The 22,174-nt window shown below is 49.9% G+C and overlaps 1 protein-coding gene across 2 annotated transcripts in view; it reads left to right on the top strand.

The window, feature by feature from the left end:
• The first annotated feature begins 4,432 nt into the window (after positions 1–4,432).
• ARK2C (arkadia (RNF111) C-terminal like ring finger ubiquitin ligase 2C) overlaps positions 4,433–22,174 on the top strand; it is a 129,559-nt gene continuing 111,817 nt past the window's right edge. The window contains exon 1 of one of the 2 annotated variants that reach the window (XM_055368151.2): positions 4,433–5,035. In XM_055368151.2, coding sequence (XP_055224126.1) covers positions 4,975–5,035 — 61 coding nt within the window. In that variant the 5' untranslated portion in view covers positions 4,433–4,974. The remainder of the gene's footprint in view (positions 5,036–22,174) is intronic. The other variant, XM_031003775.3, reaches the window with a different exon arrangement.

Below are 22,174 nucleotides of genomic sequence, written 5' to 3' on the forward strand. Positions count from 1 at the left end.
CCCCTTCCCCCCACCACGTCCACCTTTTCCAGTTCCTTTTCCTTTTTTTTTTTTTTTTTTTTTTGAGATGGAATCTTGCTCTGTTGCCCAGACTGGAGTGCAGTGGCACCATCTTGGCTCACTGCAACCTCCGCCTCCCAGGTTCAGGGAATTCTTCTGCCTCAGCCTACCTACTAGCTGGGATTACAGGCATGTGTCACTACGCCTGGCTAATTTTTGTATTTTTAGTAGAGACGAGGTTTCACCATGTTGGCCATGCTGATCTCGAACTCCTGACCTCAGGTGATCTGCCCACCTCAGCCTCCCAGAGTGTTGGGATTACAGGCCTGAGCCACCACGCCTGGCTCCAGTTCCTTCTCTTTCTTCTGCTTTTAATTCTGGGCTTTTGTTCATATTTTGCTTCCTTGACTCAATGCCACTCCCATTTTCTCAGCCTGTTCAAAATAGACCCACACTTTAGGGTCCTCATCTCCCCTGATCCATCCAGAGGATTTCCTGAGTATTCAGGCCTACCGTGACTTCTGTCTGACTCACCACCATCCTTCGTTATGGGCAGCCTGTCCTGATTACTCTTTACTTTCTTGTGTTTATGCCCTGGCTCCCCAGCGGCCATCAGTGCCTGGGGCCATGGCTCTTTCTGCAGCAGGCCGCATCTAGAATCCCTGCCACGTTCAGCACAGGGCTGTCGTGACACCAGTCCCAGTAGGTTCACTGATTGACGCATAGCTGTTTTGCACAGCTTTTGAAAGCTGTGTCAACTTGATGTCAACACAACATGGAGAAGAGCAGGAATGCTGTCATCATTCTTGAACATTTTTGTTATCTACATGACTGATGTGGTGGGTTTGTTTTCATTTGTTGACTAAAGGACAATGTGGTCATAACCTAGATGTAATGTTGGGCTCCAAAAGAGCTGTTCTTAAAACAGATACTTCTGGGCTCTAGAAACATGATGATCTGTAGAAATCTTTTTGCAGGTGGCCATAGTGGAGCCAAAAGAGAGTGGGGATTCAAAGTGTGGGTCAGAGACCAAAGTGACAGCGCTTTCTCCATCCTCTAAGGCCATGTTTTTCCATTTTGGATTAGGAATTCTAGATCAACCTTCACTTTTCATTTTTTTATACTTCTTGAGCCTTACATGCTATGCCACAAACATGCACTAGGCATTGATTTTGGCAGGGATTGAGGGGGTGCAGAACATACAAAGAAAAAAACCCTGAAGAATGGAATATTTCTACAAATCTTTCTACTCCAGAAATCTTCTTTATTGTACTTCTATGGACTTTAGCTAATGGGAGGGAGAGTGGAAAACAGTCATCCCAGCCTGACGGAAACAGATAGAAAGTAGAAGCAAGACTAGGCTATGTGCTAGGAAATATGGATTCTAGTTCTAGCTCAGCCATGAATGGCTGTGACCTTGTTTACAACCTTCTGAGCTTTAGCTTCCTCACCTGAAAAACAAGAGACGGGCAAGACAATAATCGACTTTCATTCTGGAGACAGCAATGAATTTATGCTTCTAGAATTTTGTTTTCTTTTCTTTTCTTTTTTTTTTTTTTCAGATTCTTTATCACTTTCTCACTGAATCCTCACAATACACCCATAAGGTAGGTCTGGCAGGGGTTGTGCTAATCCCCATTACACAGATGGGTGTGTTGGGGCTGAGAAATGTTAGGTAGTTAACAAGGTTTCATTAAAAATGAAACTCCTCCTCCTAATCCACAAAAATTCCTTCTTAGCAGGAGGCTCATGCCTGTGTTTATATGTTGGTGTACTGAAAATGCAAGCATCTGTCTGTTAGGTTTCTCTGATGTGCAAATATGAAGGATGCAATTATTAGGTGGACTCATAGATTTCCCTTGGTTTGCATTGCTGGTCTGTTCTTTGATGATTGCCTTTGTCTGAGGGATGTTCCATGCTATAGCATAATTTACACTAACTGCATTAACTAGGCAATCATAAATAGCAAGTGGAGGGCAAGAGGTGGTGAGCAAGGAGAGATGGACAAGTGAAGGGAAAGAACTAAGAGCCTAACAGCCAGGCCCGATTCTGTGTACTCTACAAGTGTTAACTCATCTGGTTCTCAAAAGAACCCCACCAAGAAGGTTGCTATCATCAAGCCCATTTTACAGATGTTGAAACCAAGGCCTAGAGGAGTTAAATAACTTGCCTGAGCTACTACGTGTCAGAGGCAGAATGTGAAGCCAGGCAATTTGATTACAGAGTTTGAACCCTAACCTCCTTCCTGTCAAGGTCAGATTGGGTAATCATAAGCTTTTGCGAGCTGTTCTGGTACAAAGTAAGATTTTTAAAAAAGAATGCCCACCCAAAACTAGCAAGGTTGCACAGAGAAATTGGCATACCATGTACATACTGCTGATAGTACTGACAATGAGTTTTATCTTTTTATAAAGCAATTTGTGGCAAGAGCCATAGTTTTCCGTATTTGTCAATCCGTGAATGTCAATCCTAGAAGTTTATTCTACGTTTATAGTTCAACCAAAATGAGATGCCATATGCATGAAGTTTATTGTATGATCTGTAATAATGGAACACTGGGAGCAAATTAAATGCCCTAGAATAAGGTATGATTAAGTAGTATCATGACACATTCACTAGTTGGAATATATAAAAGCATTTGAAATGATAATTACAATGGCTACGTAAAAGGACAGGAAAATGTTTCTGATAAAATGTTAACTTTAAAAAGCAGGATGAAAAATATGTAGATTATGATGACAATTCTGATATATATGCATATTGTCCAAGCCTGAAATAGAACAGGAAAAACTTCTAGTAGTTAGGTGTTTGTTAAAATCCTTTCATTTTTTTCAGATTTCAATTAGTAGTGGCATTGTGTTTATTTATCAGATAATGAAAAAAGGAAAGAGCTGGTGGTAGAAGTGGGTTGAAAAAAATTGCCCAGGGTGAGACTTGGACTGCTGTTGGGAGACTTGCCTCTGGCCATCTTCATCCCTGAGTTCTCTGGGGGCAGCCAGAGTTTAGGGTGGGAAAGAGAGCTCAGGCCTGAGAGATCCACGTGCTTGTGGGAGAGAGAATGGTGAACCCTGGGTTCTGCCCTTCCCACTGGGAATATGGTAGCTGTCTGGGTAAAGCCAGGCTGTGGTTTTCCCTTTGCTGTCTTGTCCATTGTCTTACCTCACTTCTCCCATTCTTTATTCTTCAAGTCTCAAAAGCCTTAGAAGTCACTTTCCCGGAGTCAGCCTCAACTCCTCCCCTTGCCACCCACTGGGCTGGGTGCCCCTCCAAGGCTCCCCGTTTGCCCAGCTTCCCGTGCTGCCCATTTCTGCATGGAACAAGCTCTACGGTGATTGCCCGTTGGCATCTCTGAGGCCCTCTCTGGCCTCCAAGAGTTGGGATCTTGGGCAGATCTGGATCACCTCCCTATGCCCTTGCTCAACACAGCATAGATTAAATGAATGACCCTCCTTTTCCAAGGTGAGGGCAGGTTGGGGTTGGATTAGATTCTTTCCAGCTCCACATACTGTGATTTTTACCATCTCCTATTTATCAGACTCATTAAAGAAAGAAACCACTGGGCTTTGAAGACAAGTCCCAATGTAGGGAATGTCCTCTGTCTTTCTGCCCGTGGGTGGACCCCTGAAGCATTCTCTGGCCTTAGTGTGTGAACTGTGAGCCTGATTGCAGGCGTAGGGTTGCCTTGGGAGTTTTCACAGGTCAGCTGAGCATGCAAGAACACCGCCTCAGTCGTCCTCCTGGCAACAAAGCTTGCGGTGAAGGCTCTTTGATTGGGTCTTGCTTGTCCCCAGCTGGACTGTCACAGGGCACATGTGACACGGCGGCTGCGCCTCCACGTGTGAATTTGCAGGAGCCGCAGAGCCTGATGTTACATATCCGCCTGCTGGCTGTGGAAGTGGGCGTGTCTGTGCACATAGCTGGGTGTACCTGTCTCAGATCAGGGCAAAAGGTAGATGAGTGGCCCTGGGTTTTCTGGGCAGTGTGTCTCTGTGTAGACTGTTGGCAAAGACCTCAGTGAATGAGTGAATTTCAATTCAGCAAATAATTATTGTGAGCTTTGTGCTCTCCAAGAGCAACGACGCGGTGCGCCAGGCAGAGAGCCTGGGGAGTGTGCATGTCTTACCTGTGTCCGCATCGTGTGTTCCCTCTGTGTGTCTCTGAGAATGCGTTCTTGGCACGTGTCCTGCGTTAACAAGGCGTTTGGTGTGTGCATGTCTGTGTGACAGTGCCTGGGTCCTGTTTGCGGCTGCTTGTTCACATTCCAGCTTCCCTTGTGCTCGCAGTCAGGCTCTACACGTGCGCCAGCCTCCGAGCGCACGTCCCCGAGTGACCCGTGCGCGGTGTGCAGGGACCTCAGGGTCGTGTGCACTAAGGGCGCTCGTGCCCGTCTCTCTGCACTAAGGAACGCACCTCCACATGTCTGAGTGCACGTCCCTCTCCATGTGTGCACGTTCCGTGTTCACGCCGCCCATGTCTGTTCAGGGGCGCTTCACGCGCGCGCTCTCCAGCCCGCGGGCGGCCAGGGACCCGCGCTGGGCTCCACGCTTCTCGTGGGGCTGACCCCTCCCTCGCGCCCCGCAGCGGGCCGCGGCGATTGGCCGCCGGCCCCCTTCCAGCCGTCACCCCTCCCTCCCTCCGCCACCCGCGCGCCCGCGGTCCCCGCTGTCCCCCGCGGTTCCGGCGAGGCCGCGCCGCGCTGCGCTCCGCTCCCATTGGCTGCGCGCGCCTTTGTGTGGCGGCAGCTGCGGCCCCAGCGCCTTTGAATGTCGAGAGGGGCCGGGAAGGGAGCCTTTCCATGGGCCATCTGTCTCCCCGCCAGCCGCCGCCCCACCGCCGCCCGCGCCCCGCGCTCCGCCTCCCGCCCCGGCGGCTCCCGCAGCCCCGCCGCCGCCCGCGCCCGCGCCCCGGAGCCGCGCCACAAAGGGCCCGCGCGCAGCCGCCGCCGCCGCCGCCGCCGCCGCGCGAGGAGCCAGGATGGTCCTGGTCCACGTCGGCTATCTCGTGCTTCCAGTGTTTGGCTCTGTGCGAAACAGAGGTATCGCTTTTTCCTTTCGGGGTCTGCTTCGGAGCGTGGATCGCCGCAGGCACCGGGGCGGGGGCGGGCGCCGCGGGCGGCCGGGGGCTCAGGGCACAACCGCGAGGACGCAGGGCGAGCGGTGGCTTCCCCCCACCCCCTTTTAGGGGGACCCCCGAGGGTGGGGGCGGCCGCCCTCGTGGGAGCTTTTGTAGTGAAGTTAGGGTTTGGCGAATTTGGGTCCCTTCCTCCCCAGCCCCATTTTTTATTTTTTGCGGCGGACGTGGTTCCCCCAAATCACAGCCCCTTCCCCTAAAATGCCCTGTATGATCGAAAGGAGAAAGATACATGACCGTGTGTGTGTGTGTGTGTGTGTGTGTGTGTGTGTGTGTGAGCGCGCGCGCGAGAGCATGCTTGGTTTTCTGTGGTTTGCTTTTTTTGAGGTATATGTGTGTTTTGTGTTATGTGTGTTTTGTATTTCTTCATTTTTTGGTCATTAGTACCGATGGCTGGCTAGCTGGGACCTGGGTCTCTGCCCTATCCCATGCCCCAGCCCCCACCCTCTCGTGGGCACTTTCACGATTTTCCATCCCATCCTTTTTTCGTCTTTAACCCTTTTTGTGCATCGCCCTTGTGCTATTGCCCTGCTCACCCCGCCCCCCGCAACTGTCTTTGTATGACAGTTGCATACACGGGTTCAAGATGCTTGGGCGCGCGTGTGTGTGTGTGTGTGTCTGTATGTGTGTGTGCATGTGTGCGAGTGTGCGCGCGCGCCTCGGAGAGTCAGACCTGCGCTGCTGTGCCCCCCTTGGGCCCGGCTGGAGCGGGGCGTCCGGCCCTTGGGTGTTGTGCTGTGTGTGAGGATGAGGTGGGAAGCTGCCCCCACGCCAGGCCTTTGCCCCGGGCAGCGGTTGACAAAGCAGCGGGCCGGCGCGGGCTTTGTTTTTAACTGTGATAAATGGGGTGTGTTTGCACGGTCCCCTTTCCCCACATCCCCTCTCCCTCACATTCTGCTACAACAATAGCTTGATTTTCCCCTCTTCTCCCCACCTCCACTCCACATTTCTTTCATTTTCTTTTAATAAAAATTTCCCACCTCCCAAGCAAATCCGAGATGCATTTAGATTCATTTTTTTTCTTTTTTGTATTCTGCCTCTGGACTCACATTTCTCGTCTTGGAAATGTTTCTTCTATCCTCTCCCACTCCACGTCTGCTTAAATCCCTGCTGGCTCAGGCCCTCCTCCCCCTCTCCCCACTCCCTCATACACAGAATGATGTCTTCCCTTGGCCGACCAGGGCTCCTCTACCAAGTCGGGGTGGGGGGTGGGGTCGCAGGGCCAGCGCTTTAGTGCGCCCCAGGGGCCCGATTGGGCAAGAAAAGGAAAGCCCAGCCCTATTTTATCCAGCCCAGCTGTCCCCAGCCCCACGCCTCTCCCCAGAACCTAAAAGGCAAGCTTGGCCCCCTTAGGCCTGTTTGAACCGCAGTTTTTTGTGTGATGATAGAATGATGACATTCTGCATTTATCAAATCTTTTTTTTTCTTCATTGTGTAGCTCAGTGAATGGTCAACTCGCTGCTGTGTGCGCTGTGACCCTTCTGCCTCCGCATTTAGCTGTATTGTGACACCCTCTTAACCATTTCCTGTCTCCATCTGAGGAAGGCATTGCTATTTAAGCGGCAGTATCCCCTATCTCAGGCCAGCCTAGCCATGGGGGTGAGGGGGAGTGGGTGTGTGAGGAAGAAAGGGGGGCTGGATGCGATCTCCTTGAAATGCCACCCCCTCTCTCAATACACAATTATCTCTTATTACTTGGCATTTCCTCTTAAAACGGGTGTGGAACATTACACTAGGCAGAAATTCAAAAATGATTAAGAAGGATGTTGAGCCTGAAAGTATAATTATCCTGATTAAATCATTACCATCCTCATTAATACCACCAATCTCTAAATACCATTGCAGGATGCTGATTCCATGTTTTGAAATTCAAATTGCTCAGCTGCCTTTAAATTTTATTTTTAATACTACCTTCTCCCTCACCCCCCCCACAAAAAAAATCCAACAACACAAATTCTGCCCATCAGTTAAAGTTTACTTTCACGGCAAACATGCCCACAGGAAATTCAAGGGCTGAGGGGTGAGTTGGTCTGTGGGTAAAATTTAGCAGAATGTGATAAGAGTTCATGACCTTCCGATAGAGGATACTAATGCTTAACTCAACAAGGTCCTAAACCACAATCTTCTTGTAAAACTATTAGAGAGTTTGCCAGCTTAAATCTGTTCTTTTTAGTTTCCATTGTAGTAGTGTAGGATGTAGGCCATTTCAGAATAGATGTAGAGAAATAACCATTTTTGTATCTTCATCTTGTTTAGCCGAGTACATTGCACTGTAAATCCCTGTTAAGTGGATTCCTTTTGCCTTGGCTTAGAGGCTGCAGCACCTCATTTTTCAATTATCTGGGTGACTATCAGTTAGCTTCTTGGCAGCACCCAGGCATAACTGAGGATTGCACTTAGTTGGAGGCAAAAAATGTTAAACATATGTATTAAAAAAATCTTTGATGAAATGACAGTTGCTGCTATCCCATAGCCTCTGAAAACTTGGTGCACCAAGGTCCCTGGCTTAAGTGGGAGCCATGGCCATAGCGTCTTAATTGTTTAATTGTACAATGTCAAGAGCATCTTTGGACATCCGCCCTGGCCCTCAGAGCTGCCCCTTTAACAGCCGGCTCCCTTCTGCTGCTCGCCAGCCAGACCTGCTTGAAAACTGAAACAAAACAGCAGCAATAATAAAAGAATAAGGCCCCTACTTTGAGGGCCCTTCCAAAATAAAGTCCCAAATAGCCTCCCCAGACTGCCATTTGGCAATCTGAAAAGAAAGAGAAAAAAGAACAGAAAAGAAAAGAAAAGAAAAAAGAATCCCAGCAAAATGGTTTTCCATTAAACAGGGGTAGCGTGTTCTGCTGTGCTGAATTACTTCCTGTTCTTATTTTGTGGGTAATTTTTTCTGTATCAAATATCCTTTTGGTTGTGTATCTTTTTCACCTTTTCTTGTACTAAAACTAAAGCATGATCTGTATTTTTTTACATCCCCCAGTTGACAATGTACAGCGCTCGGTTAGAGATGTTACCCTGCTGAAACGTACTGTGGTCGTGTAGCCCGGGCCATCTGCTCATTGTACGCTGCTTTTGTTCTGTTGCCCTTCCGAAGCATGGTGGGCCCAGCCTTTTTTTTTGTATCGTGTGCATGACGACATTGTTACACACAGAATCCACTAATACTAATATACAATCTCTCAATAAAGAACTAGTTTTCCTATATTAACCTAGTGTGCTTTTTCTCTTGCTGTTTTCCCATTTATTGTCGTATCCTGCTGTTTAGATTTTCCCCCCTTGCTTTTCTATCCCCACCCTCACCCACCCACCACTCCCACCTCCCATTGTAAGATTTGAGTGAATGCCTTTTCTTTTTACTTTACTTTTTTTTTTTTTTGTGGTACAGATATGGTGACTTTAATCTCATTTAGTCCATATCTTTTCACAATAGATGTCTGGAGCGATAGGAGGGGCCAGTTGTCCTGTTACACTGAAACAGTTCACCTGCCTAGAGAGAACCCCTACCTTTGGCCGCCTGTGTACTCAGTAGCTTCCACATTTCATCTTAGTTTTCAAGATACATGGGCACTGGGTTTATGATGCTGGTGAAGAGAAGGGGATATAACACTTAGGTTGAGAAAAGGGATACTGTTCTTAACTAGCAATCTTGTAGCATTTCAGACTCGCCTAAAAACCCATTTTGAGTTGTGTTTTAACTTTTCTGTTTGCTGTCTCATTGATTTACTGTCCTTATAAATCATGCTGGGGGTGACATGTTACATGTAGCTGAAGCCATGATCTGGAATTTTAAAGTACCCTCTTCTATGTGCATATTTAAATTTTTAGGACTTGCAATATAAGTTTTGCATTGAGATCCTGGATAAGGAAGATGTTTGAAACAGAAACTGACTCAGACCACTCCCACCCCTATCCAGGGCCAGCAGCAGACCTGTAGGAATAAGAGGGTCTGTGCCCTCTGCAGGCTGTGAGCCAGTTAAAGCTGATTATAGCCTAGTTTCCTGACAGCTGCTTCATCTACGGCCCTAGGGCCTCTCTTAAGAGAAAGACAGCTAAGATCTCAGCCATTGTCTAAGTGTGTGTGTTGAGGTGGGGAAGGGGGAAGGGGAAATCAGGAGTAAAGTCAGGACCTAACCCCAAATTGAGTTGGAAAAAGAACCCTTAAAATATCTTTTTTTTTTCCATAATTACACTGGAGAAGCCAGTGGAGAGGTATTTTTTTTCCCAGAGTGGAACCCAAATTCAGCCATTTGTCAATTACACCTATTCAATTTCAGCCCAGAACAAGCCTTGCTAAATGAGGCATTTTAGACACTGAGGAAATGAGTTGATTAAAGAAATTCCTGGTTCTTTCAAAGGGTCATCATTTTGGAGCTGCTCCTCTTTTGGCCGATGCGCCTTGTCCTTGCTCCCCTGGGCTGACTGACTCCCCGGCTCACCCTGCTCCTCGCTGGCGGGTGCACCCCTGCCTAACCACAGCGCTTCCTTGCCTTCCTTGTGGCTTCATGCAGCTCTCCTCTCCCCCCATGGCTGCCCTCTCTGCTCTGGTCCTCTTTGTTCTCGTGCTCTTCCCAGCCTGGATGGGAAAGCTGAGCTGATTTACTGTGACACATGGACACACATGGATGTTCCCAGTGGAGGCTCTGCTGTAGTTTGTGCAAGAGGAGAGATACAGGTTTACAAGGCTAGTCCTCTGAAGATTTTGTTTGTTTCGTTTTCTTCTTTTTAAATTTTCATTTACAGGAGACTTAGAAAGCCTCCAATCCAACCTCAACAATAATAAAACTACCCTGAATTGAGTGATCACTCTCATATTTGCCCTGGAGAACAGTGGCTCATTAGATCAATCTTAACCAATTCCAAGATTTCATTTTTCTAAATTTTTGTTAAGTATGTCAGAATTGTTTGAGAATACATTTTGAGGATGGTTAATAACCTAGTAATAATATAGCAAGCTGTGGGTTAACGGGAAATCATGTTTTAGCAATGTATGCAGTGTATTTAATGTTTGACCCAGATTGTCTGAACTAAACACTTACATATTAAGGAGACTTTCCCTGTGACTGGACGATTCAGGAACTACAAGGCCATTGTTCTTTATATTTATTCTCTCAACCACCTGACACATATCTGTTTTAGCACCTTGACTTCAGGATTTTGGAAACCCCATCAGTTCAGTGAATCCTGTGTCATAGGCTTTGTAATAAGATGGAACACAGCTCTTCTTTCTGAACAAGAGAACTTCTCTCTTGAAACTAGCATCAGAAAGACCCACTAAGTTAATGAGTTTTCTTTAATAATAATTTTCCGCAAACCAGCAAATACTATTAGTTACTCAAATTTAGGGAAAAGACCACCAAGAGTGTTGAGGCCCTAATATGCAAATGACAGGGCCTGGGCCACTCATCTTCCTTTTGCAGTTTTCTCACCTCCTGCCCCACCCTGTCCTTCCCATCTTTAAATAAGTATCCTGCAGTAGCACATTAGATGATTTAATGGTTTTCTAGGCTACGGAAGCAACAGTTCTGTGCTGGATCCAAGGGCAGCAGGGACCCCTTTTCTGAAGCAAAGGGCAGGAGACAACAGGTCCTTGACTCTGATTCAGGGTGTGACTTTGGTTCCCTCAATCCTACTCCAAAACTGTCACACAAATCTGCAAGACACTTGTGCCTTAGTTTCTCTATGGATCTAAACAGCTTTGTAAAAATTCCCGGCTTAACATTGTATGAATGTGAATTAGTATTTATTAGTTTCTGGTATGGTTTAGCTACAGATAAACCAATATATTTCCAAGAGAATTGGGGGAAAGGGGAGGGCTTATCTTGGAAAGACTCAGATTTTCAGGATGATTTAAGAACCAAAAGCAAACCCTTATAACCCCATAGCCAAACCACATGCAATGCCTGTACTTCATGTGTTTAGTTGTTCATTCATTCACCCACTCACTTGTTTGTTCATTTAGTTAATGAGTGTTCATTGAATACTTACTTGGGGCCAAACACTGCGCTAAGGGGGATACAGAAGAAATGGAGACCTGAGTGCCTCCCTCCTGGGGCTTATGCTGAGGTTGAGGGAAGTATGCTTAGAAAACCAGATACTGTCTAAGATGTTCTGGGCCAAAATGTCCACACGAATGGCAGAACGTCCTGACTGGTGAGATAAAAGAGCCTGGAGCAGTCCAGGGTTTGAGTCCTAGCCCAGTCTTGACCTGGAAGGGTGATCTTAGGCCACTGCTTTGAGCATCCTCTGAACAATGACTGATGAGTGCCGTGAAACCTGCCTGATAGGCTATGTCTAAGCTGTTACAAGATACCTGGCACGCGGCAGGTGCCTAGGATGTGCTAGACAGTTGCCCTTTCCCTTCACAACTGTAGGTGTTTGCTAGCCAGAGGATCAAATAAGGTCAGAGGTGAGCTTGCTGCAGAGGCGGGTTTGCAATGTGCCTCAAAGGGTAGTGTGTATACAGGAGGGAGGAGGAGGAAGAGGAGAGAGCACCCCAGGTGGAGCGAATGAGTGATTTTGGCCAAGGCCAGTGGCTCTGCTGATTTGGCAAGAACAGAAAGTGCGTAGCAGGAGGGAGGAGTGTGTGTCGATGGCGGGGCGGGGGCACATGTGCAGGCCTACAGGGAGCACCGGGATCATTGTCCTGTCTTTGAATGGCTCTCCTCAGAGCACAACTCCAGGAGTTAAGCAGCACGAGGTCTGGAGAATGTGGGAGAAAAGGCTTGAAGAGGTTTTGAAGCCAGTTTCTGAAGGCCTCTGGAAGAGTTTGGACTGGCTCCTTTGGCCTTTGGGAGCTCTGAGGGGAGAGGGCTGTTTAAACAGTTTATTCTGCAGCTGATGACAGAGGGATGGGGCTACGGGCTGAGGTCAGGGAGGAGGTGGGACAGGCTTGGGGGGTAGGGAGGAGAAGAAGGCTCACATCAGGGAGTTTACTGTAAGGTGGAGTAAGCAGGATTGAGTCTATGTGGAAGGGGCTGAGGGGCAGGAGGTCTTTGGGGTGCTTTGGAGAATAGAAGACCATGAAGACAAATGGGGAACATGGGAGGAACAGTCCATTTTGGTGAGAATTGAGTTTAGTGTACAGATAAGCACATAGAACTTCAGACGCCAGAATGGCAGATGGAAAGGGATTGTGGCAACGTCTGGGAGTTGAGACTTCTAGTCCTTTACATACAGATTCCTGGTTGGGGTAGGAAATGAACTTCAACAATAAAAATTCCTCATACTCACATGACTTGTCCCCCCGAGACTCTCTGTTCATGCCTGAAACCCTTATGAGGTTATTCACATGTGTCTTTACTGGCTTAGGTCACCCCTTGAGCAAGCTTTCTTACAATATGAACTCCTCCGGAGTTGTACCAATCAGTATCCCGAAATCTGAGTTGGAACAAGTTTTATCAAACTTTGCCTTTCTTGAAAAGACAGACCCCAAAGTGGGCAAGTACCAGGAGTTTTGCCTCCACTACTTTGCAAAAGGCCATCCCTACACATGGGAGCAGGGGGAACGGGAGGGAGCCCGACCCAGTAGCGTATTGGGAGAGAAGAGGGCAGGGAGTAGGGACTGAGGACAAGGACGGGGGCTCTGATCTCAAGATTGGTCCTGTCTGCAAAGAGGGGGTTTTTCGCAATTCGAAGCTCTCTCTTCCATTATCTTATTTCCTCCTTGGCACAGCCCATGAGGAGTTAATTGGGAATCACAGGAGGAAGCTGAGGCCAAGAGTGGTGAAAGCCTTTGCCACCCTTCCTGACTAGCTAGTAAATGGCTAAGCCAGAAGGGGAACCTAGGTGATTGGACACTCGACTATGGCCCCCTGCACTGCCTGCCATGGCCTGCATACGGCAAGGAGCCTCATCAAGACCAAGGCAAGAATGAGAAAGGAATACCTGCTTTCCCGCCATAGCTGGTGGGACCGATTCTGAATGCTAGGCTCTTTGTCCACAGTGGAAAAGGATCTTTCCAGCTAATGGTCCGCCAAGCTTCGAGGGGGTCTAGACCCCCAACCCTGAGCCTTGCACGTCCCAAAAGGGGACTTTGAGAGACAGGGAGGGTGCATGGTGGACCAGAAACTCTCCAGAGTGGGAAATGAACAGGGCATTGGAACCCAGGGTGGAGAGTCCTTTCACCCTTAGATGCCGTCTCACAGCAGGCCTGGCTGGCTTGCTGGAGGAACTCCAGGGAGGTGGAGTCTGTACCCTGATTTCCACAGAAATAATAGGTGTCCCCTTCCTGAGGCTTTGAGCCCCAAGGTGAGGGCACGTTTTGCATTTTTTCTTAGATTATCTTGAAGCCTTAACAAATTGTATCTATGTTGTTTCATGGAGATGATAGAATCACATTCTGGAAAGTTTAGAAAATAAATCAAAGGAAAAAAAACCTCATAGGAGTCCATCCCTCTGTGATCATGTGAGTGAAATGCAGTCATATTTTTGTTCATTTATTTGTTGTTTTTTGGGGGGGGAGTGGAGCTGTAAACACAATATGTGTATACTTTTTACATTCTCTATTTCCTATTTTACATTAATGTCACAGACATTTTCACATTCTGCTATGCTGTTTTCACAAGCACTGCTTTTAATGGCTACATAATATTCCACTTGAATAGTGGCTCAACAGCCAAGTTTGCTGGCTTCGCATGCACTCAAAATGCCATAGGTTCTAGGCCGCTTGGTGCTGCTCTAACCCACCTCCCTTGGACTGCTGTCCAGCCATGTGGGGAGGAGGTGGTGAGTGGATCAGGTGTGACAACTCTCACTCCTCTCTGCCCACCAGCAGCCCCTTCCATCGAGAGGCCCAAATAAGTGGAGCGGAGGCAGATAAGAGAAGGCTGGGGAAAGGAATATGACTTGAATAAACTATTCTGAGACCTAGATTCTGGTCCACAAACTTCCACTGTGATCTTGAACAGGTTAGTTTCCTTCCATCAATTCTCAGTTTTCCCATCAGTCAAATGGGTACATCTTATGGCTTGTGCCTTACTGGACTCATCACATGAAGTAATGCATAGGAAACAAATCGAGAAGCCAGCCAAAGGCGACAGTGAAGATCATCACTGACATTCTTCATAGTGGTGGCACTCAGACAGGCCATGTGGGACAGTGGAAATAGTCCTGGCTTCATGGCCTCTCTGCCAGTAACTACCCGTGTGAGGTCTTGGCCAAGCCTGAGTACTCCGCGACTTCACTGCCTATCTGCCAAGGGAGAGAATTGACTGGATTGCCCCTGCCTGCTCTAAAACACTGTGCTTTCCTCGTGATGAGAAGAGCTTCTATTCCTATCACCTTTTTGCTTTTTCATTGGGAAGATAGCCACATGACCTTTAGGACTCAGTAGGCACGTGCACTTCCACTGGCCAGGTCATACCATGCAGTAGGTGGGAAGGGAGCAGTAATTGCCCCTGCCTGGCTAGTAGCCCACCCAGGGCATGGGCTAAACCTGGAAGCACAGACACAGGGCTCCTTGACCCCGAGCTCAAGGCTGCCATAAGTCTGGTGCTGCTGCTCTTGTTGGGCCACTGAGCGGGACATTCCCCCGGATGCTGCTGCTTCCTCCTGCTGTCCTTTCCTTGAAACGTGCCCCTGGGGTGTGCCGCTGTGTGCAGCTGAGCCCTCCAGGAAGTCCTCCCTGCCAGAGAAGGAGGGGGACAGTCACCCACGTTGGCCTCCCCTGACGACACTGTATCCCTCAGATCTAAGTGCTGGCCTCACCGCACCTAGGAAAGGAAGCGGCGGCTGCTGACTCAGCACCAGCCTGCAGGTGGAGAGGGGGTGGAGGAGCTCTCTGAGGCTGGGAGGAAGTGAGAATTCAGTGGACACCTGTCTCAAGGAAGGGCAGGAAGCGTTGGAACAGCTGCTGTGCCCCCTCTGAAGCTGAGTGGGAGGGAAGGGTTGGAGGCGCTCTCCATGTCTTCCCCCTTCTCCCCCCGCCCCCAGCTAGCTTGCTTAGCTCCAGCCTTCCTCCCCCATGCCAGCCCCTCCTCAAAAGCTCAGGGGCCCCCTCCGGGCTGCCTGTGCCTGAGGACCACCCACCTCCTAGAACACCTGCTTCTACTCCTCAAATTCCCTCGAGCTAATGGGAGAATGTGCCCACTCCCACCCCCAGCGTGGAGACACTGGCCTTCCTTAAGCCGAAGGATGGCCCTTCCCCAGGGGACCTTGGCCTCCACAGGGGACCTCGGCCTCCACAGTGGGCTCATTCCCTGGAGGGGCAGGCATGGACTCAGGGGAAGGGACCATACCTGCCCCCTCTGCCTATGACGTTTGGGACTTCTGACCAGACCTGAAAAGTCAGATTCTGGGAAGGTGAGGGAGTGACAGTGGGGGACTTGGGCCCAAAGAACTGGTCCTCGCATGGCCCAGAGGTGTGTGTGTCCCCAACTCTGTGCTGAGGAGAGAGACAGCGGAGGTAGCTGGGCCAGAGCCTTGGCTTGGTTCTGTCAGCACCCTCCAGAGTTCCTCATCTTGGACAGCAGGGTGGTGGGCTGTGGCCCAGGCCTCCCCTCTGGTGGGCTCATGTCCCTCAGGACGGAGGGGGACATCAGACCTGTCTCCCTCCCTAAGGGCTGGGTCAGGAGGGAAGCTGAGCTTGGGAGGCAGCTCCTGCCTCGCTCCTTCTGGCCAAGCTGATGCTGAGGCTGCTTCGGGGCAGGGGTGCCTGGGATGCAGGGGTGCCTGCGATGCAGGGCTGCTGGCTGCCACCTGCCACGGAACCAGAGGGATAGGGCAGCAAGGGACAACTGGAAGGAAGTTTGCGCCTGCTGGAATCAGAAGGGTCCAGCCCTCTTCCTGCCAGGAGGAAAGGAACTAAAGGAGGGGGTGAGGGAAGAGAGGTCATCTGGGGTGAGGGGGCAGCAGCCAGCCCCCAGCTTGGTCTTCCCCGGGCAGGTGCAGCGGGAGTGTTGATTGAGAAGGTGGGAGAGGAGCCCAGATGACAACCTGAGATGGCACAGTCCCATCCTGAAGGTCCCTGACAAGTCTCAGTTTCCCCCAGCAGAGAGGTGGTGGGAAGGAGGAGGGAGGCATCAGGTTCCCGCCTTCTCAGCTGGTGTCTCTCAGCCGTCTCCTGGGTATTCCCTAAGTCAGGCCCCATCCCTGCACAGGTGCACCTGGGGAGCATCTGGCTGGGGGGTGGACTAGATGTGTGCGCAGCAGAGAGCAGAGTCTTGACTCCTAGGGCAAAACAGGGCTTGGGCCTGCTGCAGGATGGACACGGTTTCTAGTTTTACCTCTCAATTTGGGGAAAACATGAAGTTTATATTAAACTAAACAAGCAACTCTTCTACCTCCATTTGCAAATTTTACATAAACTTTTGAATGCAAATACAGAATTTGGTGACGTTTCATTCAGGCAGGTCAGTCCAGGCTGTGCCCCGACTCCCGGGGTGGCTATACACTCCTCTGGCATTTGGGTCCATCCAGGGGTGAGTGAGAGTAATACTTCAGGGTCACCCCAAGGCCTCATCTTCCCAGAGCTTGGGGATCCAAGTTGTTCAGTGGCTGGAGAGTCAGAGCTGGCTCTTGGAGCTCTAGTCAGGATTGGAACTCGGTTTCTTGACTCTGAGGGCTGGTGGGCATTTTGGGTTTTGACTCAATGCCATTTGTAAGTGGCACGAGCTATGGCAGCCATGGGGTGCTGTGTGGGATGCATGACTGGGTGAGGCTTGAGGACAGCTTGGGTTTAACTGGGCAGAGAGAGAAGGGATGGCATTTCAACATGGTGGCAGATCCTCACGTGTGCCAGGCCTAGGAACCAGAGCCTGAGAGGGGAGGCCAGGAGACGGAGAGAACCCCACCAGTGGGTGGGAAGGGGATCTTCTGAGAGGGGCACAGGACTCTTTATTGTGGTAAAACATACACAGCATCAAGTCTGCTGTTTCAACCATTTAAAAGTGTACTACAATTCAGTGGCATTACATACATTCACAGTACTGTGCGAACATCACTACTTTCTATTTCCAAAACTTTTAAATCACCCGAAACAGAAACTAAGAGCTCCCTTGGGTTTAGGGCCTCCTCCCAGGCAGGTTAAGGGCTGTGTTTGCTGGGTCTTCTTGGGGGCCGAGGGGATGGGAAACTAAGCTGCAGCAAAGAATACACAGATTTTGCCATCAGGCAGTCTTTAGCTTGACCACCTACCAGCTGCGGGACTTTGGCCCTCTCTGAGCCTCAGTCTCTTCTAAAAAAATGGAAATAATTGATGTAAATACCAGTGTCACAGAGCGGTGAGGATGAAAGAGAGTTCTCACGCATATAAAGTACGAGACACCCGAAATCCTGGGAAGTGTTTAGAAAAGATGGCCATTTCCCAACTCCCACCACACACCCCACTTCCCCCATGCAAACACACCTCTGCTTGTTCAGGCCTGGGACAGTTTTAGACGTCTTAGGGGAGTGCAAAGCAGGCCCTTGGGCAGTCAGGGAAGGGCTGGGCATGTTTCAGCTTAATTGTGTAAGCAGTTACTGAGAACCTGCTTTGGCACAGACAGCCTGTGACCTGTAGCCTAACTGGGGAGACCCCCGAACACTCCTGATGTGGGTGGAGAATGGGCAACAAGAATGGCCAAACAGTGGTCATGCTGGCCAGAAAGTGTGGCCTAGCAGGGAGATATCTTAGCGCACGGGATGGGGAGAGGTCACTGAGGCCTGGAGAAAATCAGGAGGGCCTCCCGGAGGAGGCAGGACTGAAGCTGTTCCCCGAGGAGGAAGAGCTGTAGCTCTGCTGCCTTGGGGAGTGATTGGGTCAGCCCTGCTCCCTGCGCCTCTCCCATGTAGGCCCAGATCTGATCCAAGAGGTAAATGTCAGAGTCCTGTGGCTGTCACCCTCGTCTGAATTTTCTTTTTCTTTTCTGGAGCATCGGGCCCTCTCATTTCATTGTCATCCCTCCCATTCCAGTCTCCATCCTCCCTGCCATCCCCTGGCCCTGGCCATGGCCATCCTGCTGAAATTCTCTGCCTCCTCTCCTGCCCCTCTGCCCAGCCGAGCTGCCTGAGTGCTCCAATGGGTCATCGTGCCACCCCTTGAAAGAGAGTCACGTGGAGGGGTTGCTGCTCGAGGGAGCTGGGGGCTTCGTGTCCTCCCTCTGAAGTGAGCAACCCTCTTGGGGCATTGGTTCTGCTCTTTGCAGAAAAGGGTACTCATTCTTACCTGCCAGGTGAGTTTAATCCTCACCTGGATTAAACGAGACGGTGGATGTAATGTACCCACCGTGAGTGGCTCCTGGCACAGAGTAGGGGCTACACTAATTGTTCTATATGGCTACCTGCTAGGGAGTTGCCATGCACAGAGTCCCCCTGCCTGCTCCTAGGAGGCACTTTGAATTTTATAAGGGAAATAAAGGGAAGGGGGAAACTGAGCCTCAGTGTTCTTATCTGTAAAATGGGAATAATTACAGCAAGTCCCCCAGCAGGGTGATAGTGAGGCTCAGATTTGATCATGGATTTGTTCAGCTCATCTAACACATACTCACTGAGCACCTGTGTTGGACCAGGCCCCGTGCAGGCATGGGGGACACAAGGATAATAATAATAACCATAAGGGCAGTAGCAGATGCTCACGTAGCACTTACTCTGTGCCAGGCACCCTCCTAAGCACTTTGCCTGCCTTAAAAATACTGAACCTCGTGGGAAACAGACAGACGCAGGAACAGCATGGCCCTAAGGTATGTGCTGGGTGTTCTCTTAGCCTGCGGCAGACATCCTGGGGAGGGCAATGCCTGGGGGAGCTGATGCCTGGGTGAGTCTTAAAGGATCTGGTTGCCCAGGAAGGGGTGGGGTGAGGGCGTTGTGGGCCAAGGGGCTGCAGGGGTGAGGGGAGGGGAAGGGCAGGCTGAGAAGGAGAGTCATGCAGAGGGGTCACTGGGACAGGGAGCTGGGGGACTGATGGCCTGCAGGGAAGCTAAGGCTTTGTTGGCCTTCCTGGTCAACATGGCAGCTTTGCCTATTGGCCAGCGTTGCTGGTGGTTGATTGTCTTTTGTCAAGAATAAAGTGCACAGAACCTCTGTGTGTCCTGAGCTAAGGGCTGAGGGTACAAGAATGTGAGGCAGGAGTTTCAACAGACCCTGGTGAAGAAATGCTGGGACAGTTACCTCCACAGGAAGAGGTACCATGGGCTACTGCTGGGAGGGTGGGAAACTTCAGAGAAAAGAGCAGAGTGGTGTGGTATCTGGGAGACCTCCTGGAAGACACAGGGGTGGGACTGATCCTTGAAGTAGGGGCTTAGGGCAGTATTTTCCACACTGTCCAAGCAAGCACTGGGGCCTCTTGAGCTGTTAAAAGTTGTTTCTGCAGAAAGGTTACATATTCCAACAATTTGGAAATACTACACACTATATCCCAGTCTTGGAGAGTCGCAGTGCGTATTAGCAAATTAAAGTCCCTGGTAAGTCCTGCAACCAAGAGAGCCCTTTGGTTTTGCTTTAGCAGCATTTCCCAAAACTATCTGACCACAGAACTCTCTCTCTCTCTTTCTGTGTGTGTGTGGGTGTCTTTGTGTGTGTGTGTGTGTGTGTATGATTTCTAGAAGCATACCTTGAACTTGGTTGCATGGAGCACAGTTTGGGAATGCTAGCCTGGGAACTGGGTCATCTAGCTCAAGACTGGCCAGAAGCAACTCCCTTATACTGTGGAGGTAGGGAGACTGAGAAAAAGGCCATAAAAGGGAACTCATGGATTGGTGACTGCCTGAATTACTTCCCACCATAGTCTTCATCCCAGAGTGCCATCTTTTCCCACTATCTTAGCACATTTGGACTGCAGTAACAAAATGCCATAGACTGGGTGGCTTATAAATAACAGAAGTTTGTTTCCCAGTGTACTGGAGGCTGGGAATCCAAGCTCAAGGTGCCAGCAGGTTTCTTGCGGGTGAGGGTCCACTTCCTAGATGCCTGTTTTTTTGCTGTAACCTTGCATGGCAGATGGTGAGAGGGACTCCTCTGGGGCCTCTTTTATAACGGCACTAATTCCATTCATGAGCGCTTCACTCTTGGAATCGAATCATTTCTCGAAGGCCCCATCTTTTAACACCATCATCTTGGGGGTTAAGATTCAACATATAAATTTTGAGAGGACACAAACATTCAAGTTATAGAACCTACTCTAGAGAACTCTAGAGGGAGGTCAGCGGTGAGCTGGCCTCTCATTCCCAGTGGCATTTTTGCTGGCCAGCCAGGGGAAGCTGCCAGTGGTCACAGTTCTGGAGGGGGCTCTTGGCCACTGGGGGTGCTTGCCTCGTGCCGAAGCCCTATTCAGCTTAGGGCCTTCCTTCCCACCTTGTCTTACATTTTTGACCTTGTCCAGATTCCTTGAAGTGGAGTTTCTTGCCTATGTATTTGGGCACCCCTTGCCCAGTAACCCACAGCTACATTTGACACGCTGCACACGATCCACCCAGCACCTGATGCTCACATCATCGTGCACCCAGATGGTCACCCTGACACATGCCCATCCCCCATGGGCCCCATGCAATATGCATTTACACATTCATCCACAGTTCACATACAGTTATAACAGCAGCACGCATTCATTTACACGTACGTATCTGTATTAGATGAGAATATACAGTACATATACACACCCACGTTCCACACGCCAATACATGCACAGGCTCATACCACTCACCACTCACATACATGTACACACATGTATACCCCATGATACATACCCAGAGAAATACAGGCTTAAATGTTTCCAGAAGGGACTGCCTTCCCCTTCTTTTCTCTGACATGTCACCTGTGCCCCTATGAAGCCCCTACCCCACCATCGCTGAATTCAAACAATATTTCAACAGGAGATGCAGGCCTTATCCAGGAAAACACCATGCATATGCGTGTGTCCACATCTGCAGGCCAGCCGCAGAGCCTGGGCCTTTGATACCAGGCCACATTTGGTGTGCTCCCCACTATGATGGAGAAAACAATCATCACAAAGCTCTGTTTGGATGCCATGTGGCCTGGGTGGGCTTCCTGGAGGAGTTGAGTCTTCAGCTGGGATGGAAGCGTGAGGTCCATGTCAGTAGAGCATGAGAGAAGGGAGCGCTGAGGTATGGGGGTCACACGAGGGGTGTCAAGAGGGGCCAGCATGGCCAGGATTCCCCCCAACCCCAAGAACCCCTGCAGCAGTTACAGGAACATTTGGGTAGAGGTGGAGGAAGAAGCAGCAGGGCCAGGAAATGGCCAGAAGCTCTCTGCTGGCGTTCCTCCTGCCACCCTCGGTGGTGGCACTAACCCCTGGCTGAGGTCACCAGTAGCTGAGAGACTCCTTAGCTAGTGCTCAGCTGTCACACTGGGGGAATGAAAGAGACCATATGATACTAATGTCACTGTCCTGCTTTATAAAGTGTCCTAACAAGCTGGCGAGCCAGGTACACTCAGTCTTATTAAGGGCCAATATTATATCTCTGACATAGAGATTAATTTGACGATAGCTGTTTATAAGCTCTTTCATCATCAGATGGGCCCATTACCTGGGAGGAGAAGAGGGCCGGGTTTAATTTGTGAACAGTGTGCTGAGTCGCTCTGCCCCTGGCGTGTGTGCAGGAGGTGCAGCCATAAATCATGGCAGACGCCAGCAGCGCTGAGACCAGAGGGCTGGGAGCTGCCCTAGCGGGCAGACCCCAGAGCTCACGTGTGGCAGAGGGGCTCCCTGGCAGGTATGCCAGTCTGCAGAGCCCGGGAGGGAGGCAGGGATGCACAATCTTCTTTGCTGGGAGGAGGCCCTGGAAGATCACCCTGCCAAGGAGCTTCCCACTGGAGTCGACACTAAATTAGAATCATCTGGAAGCCTGTTAAAATACAGATGACCTAGCCTTACAGAGTCACCACCTCTGTGAGTGGAGCTCGGGACTTCCCTCCAGTCTGAAGTTTGAGGGCTGGGGGCAGGGATGGGCTGTGAGATGGGCTGGAGCAGTTCCCTCCAGGTGCCCCTAGTTCCAAGCAAAGGCGTCCCTTCCGTGGATATCTGAGCAGAAAAAGACAAGATCAAGAGCTGACAAATAATAGACCTGGAGCAAAAAGCTAAAGAGATTGGGTCCTTGAGCCAAATGGTAAGGTT

This window comes from Gorilla gorilla, chromosome 17 (assembly GCF_029281585.2).
Source record: "Gorilla gorilla gorilla isolate KB3781 chromosome 17, NHGRI_mGorGor1-v2.1_pri, whole genome shotgun sequence".
NCBI classification, from domain to species: Eukaryota; Metazoa; Chordata; class Mammalia; order Primates; family Hominidae; genus Gorilla; species Gorilla gorilla.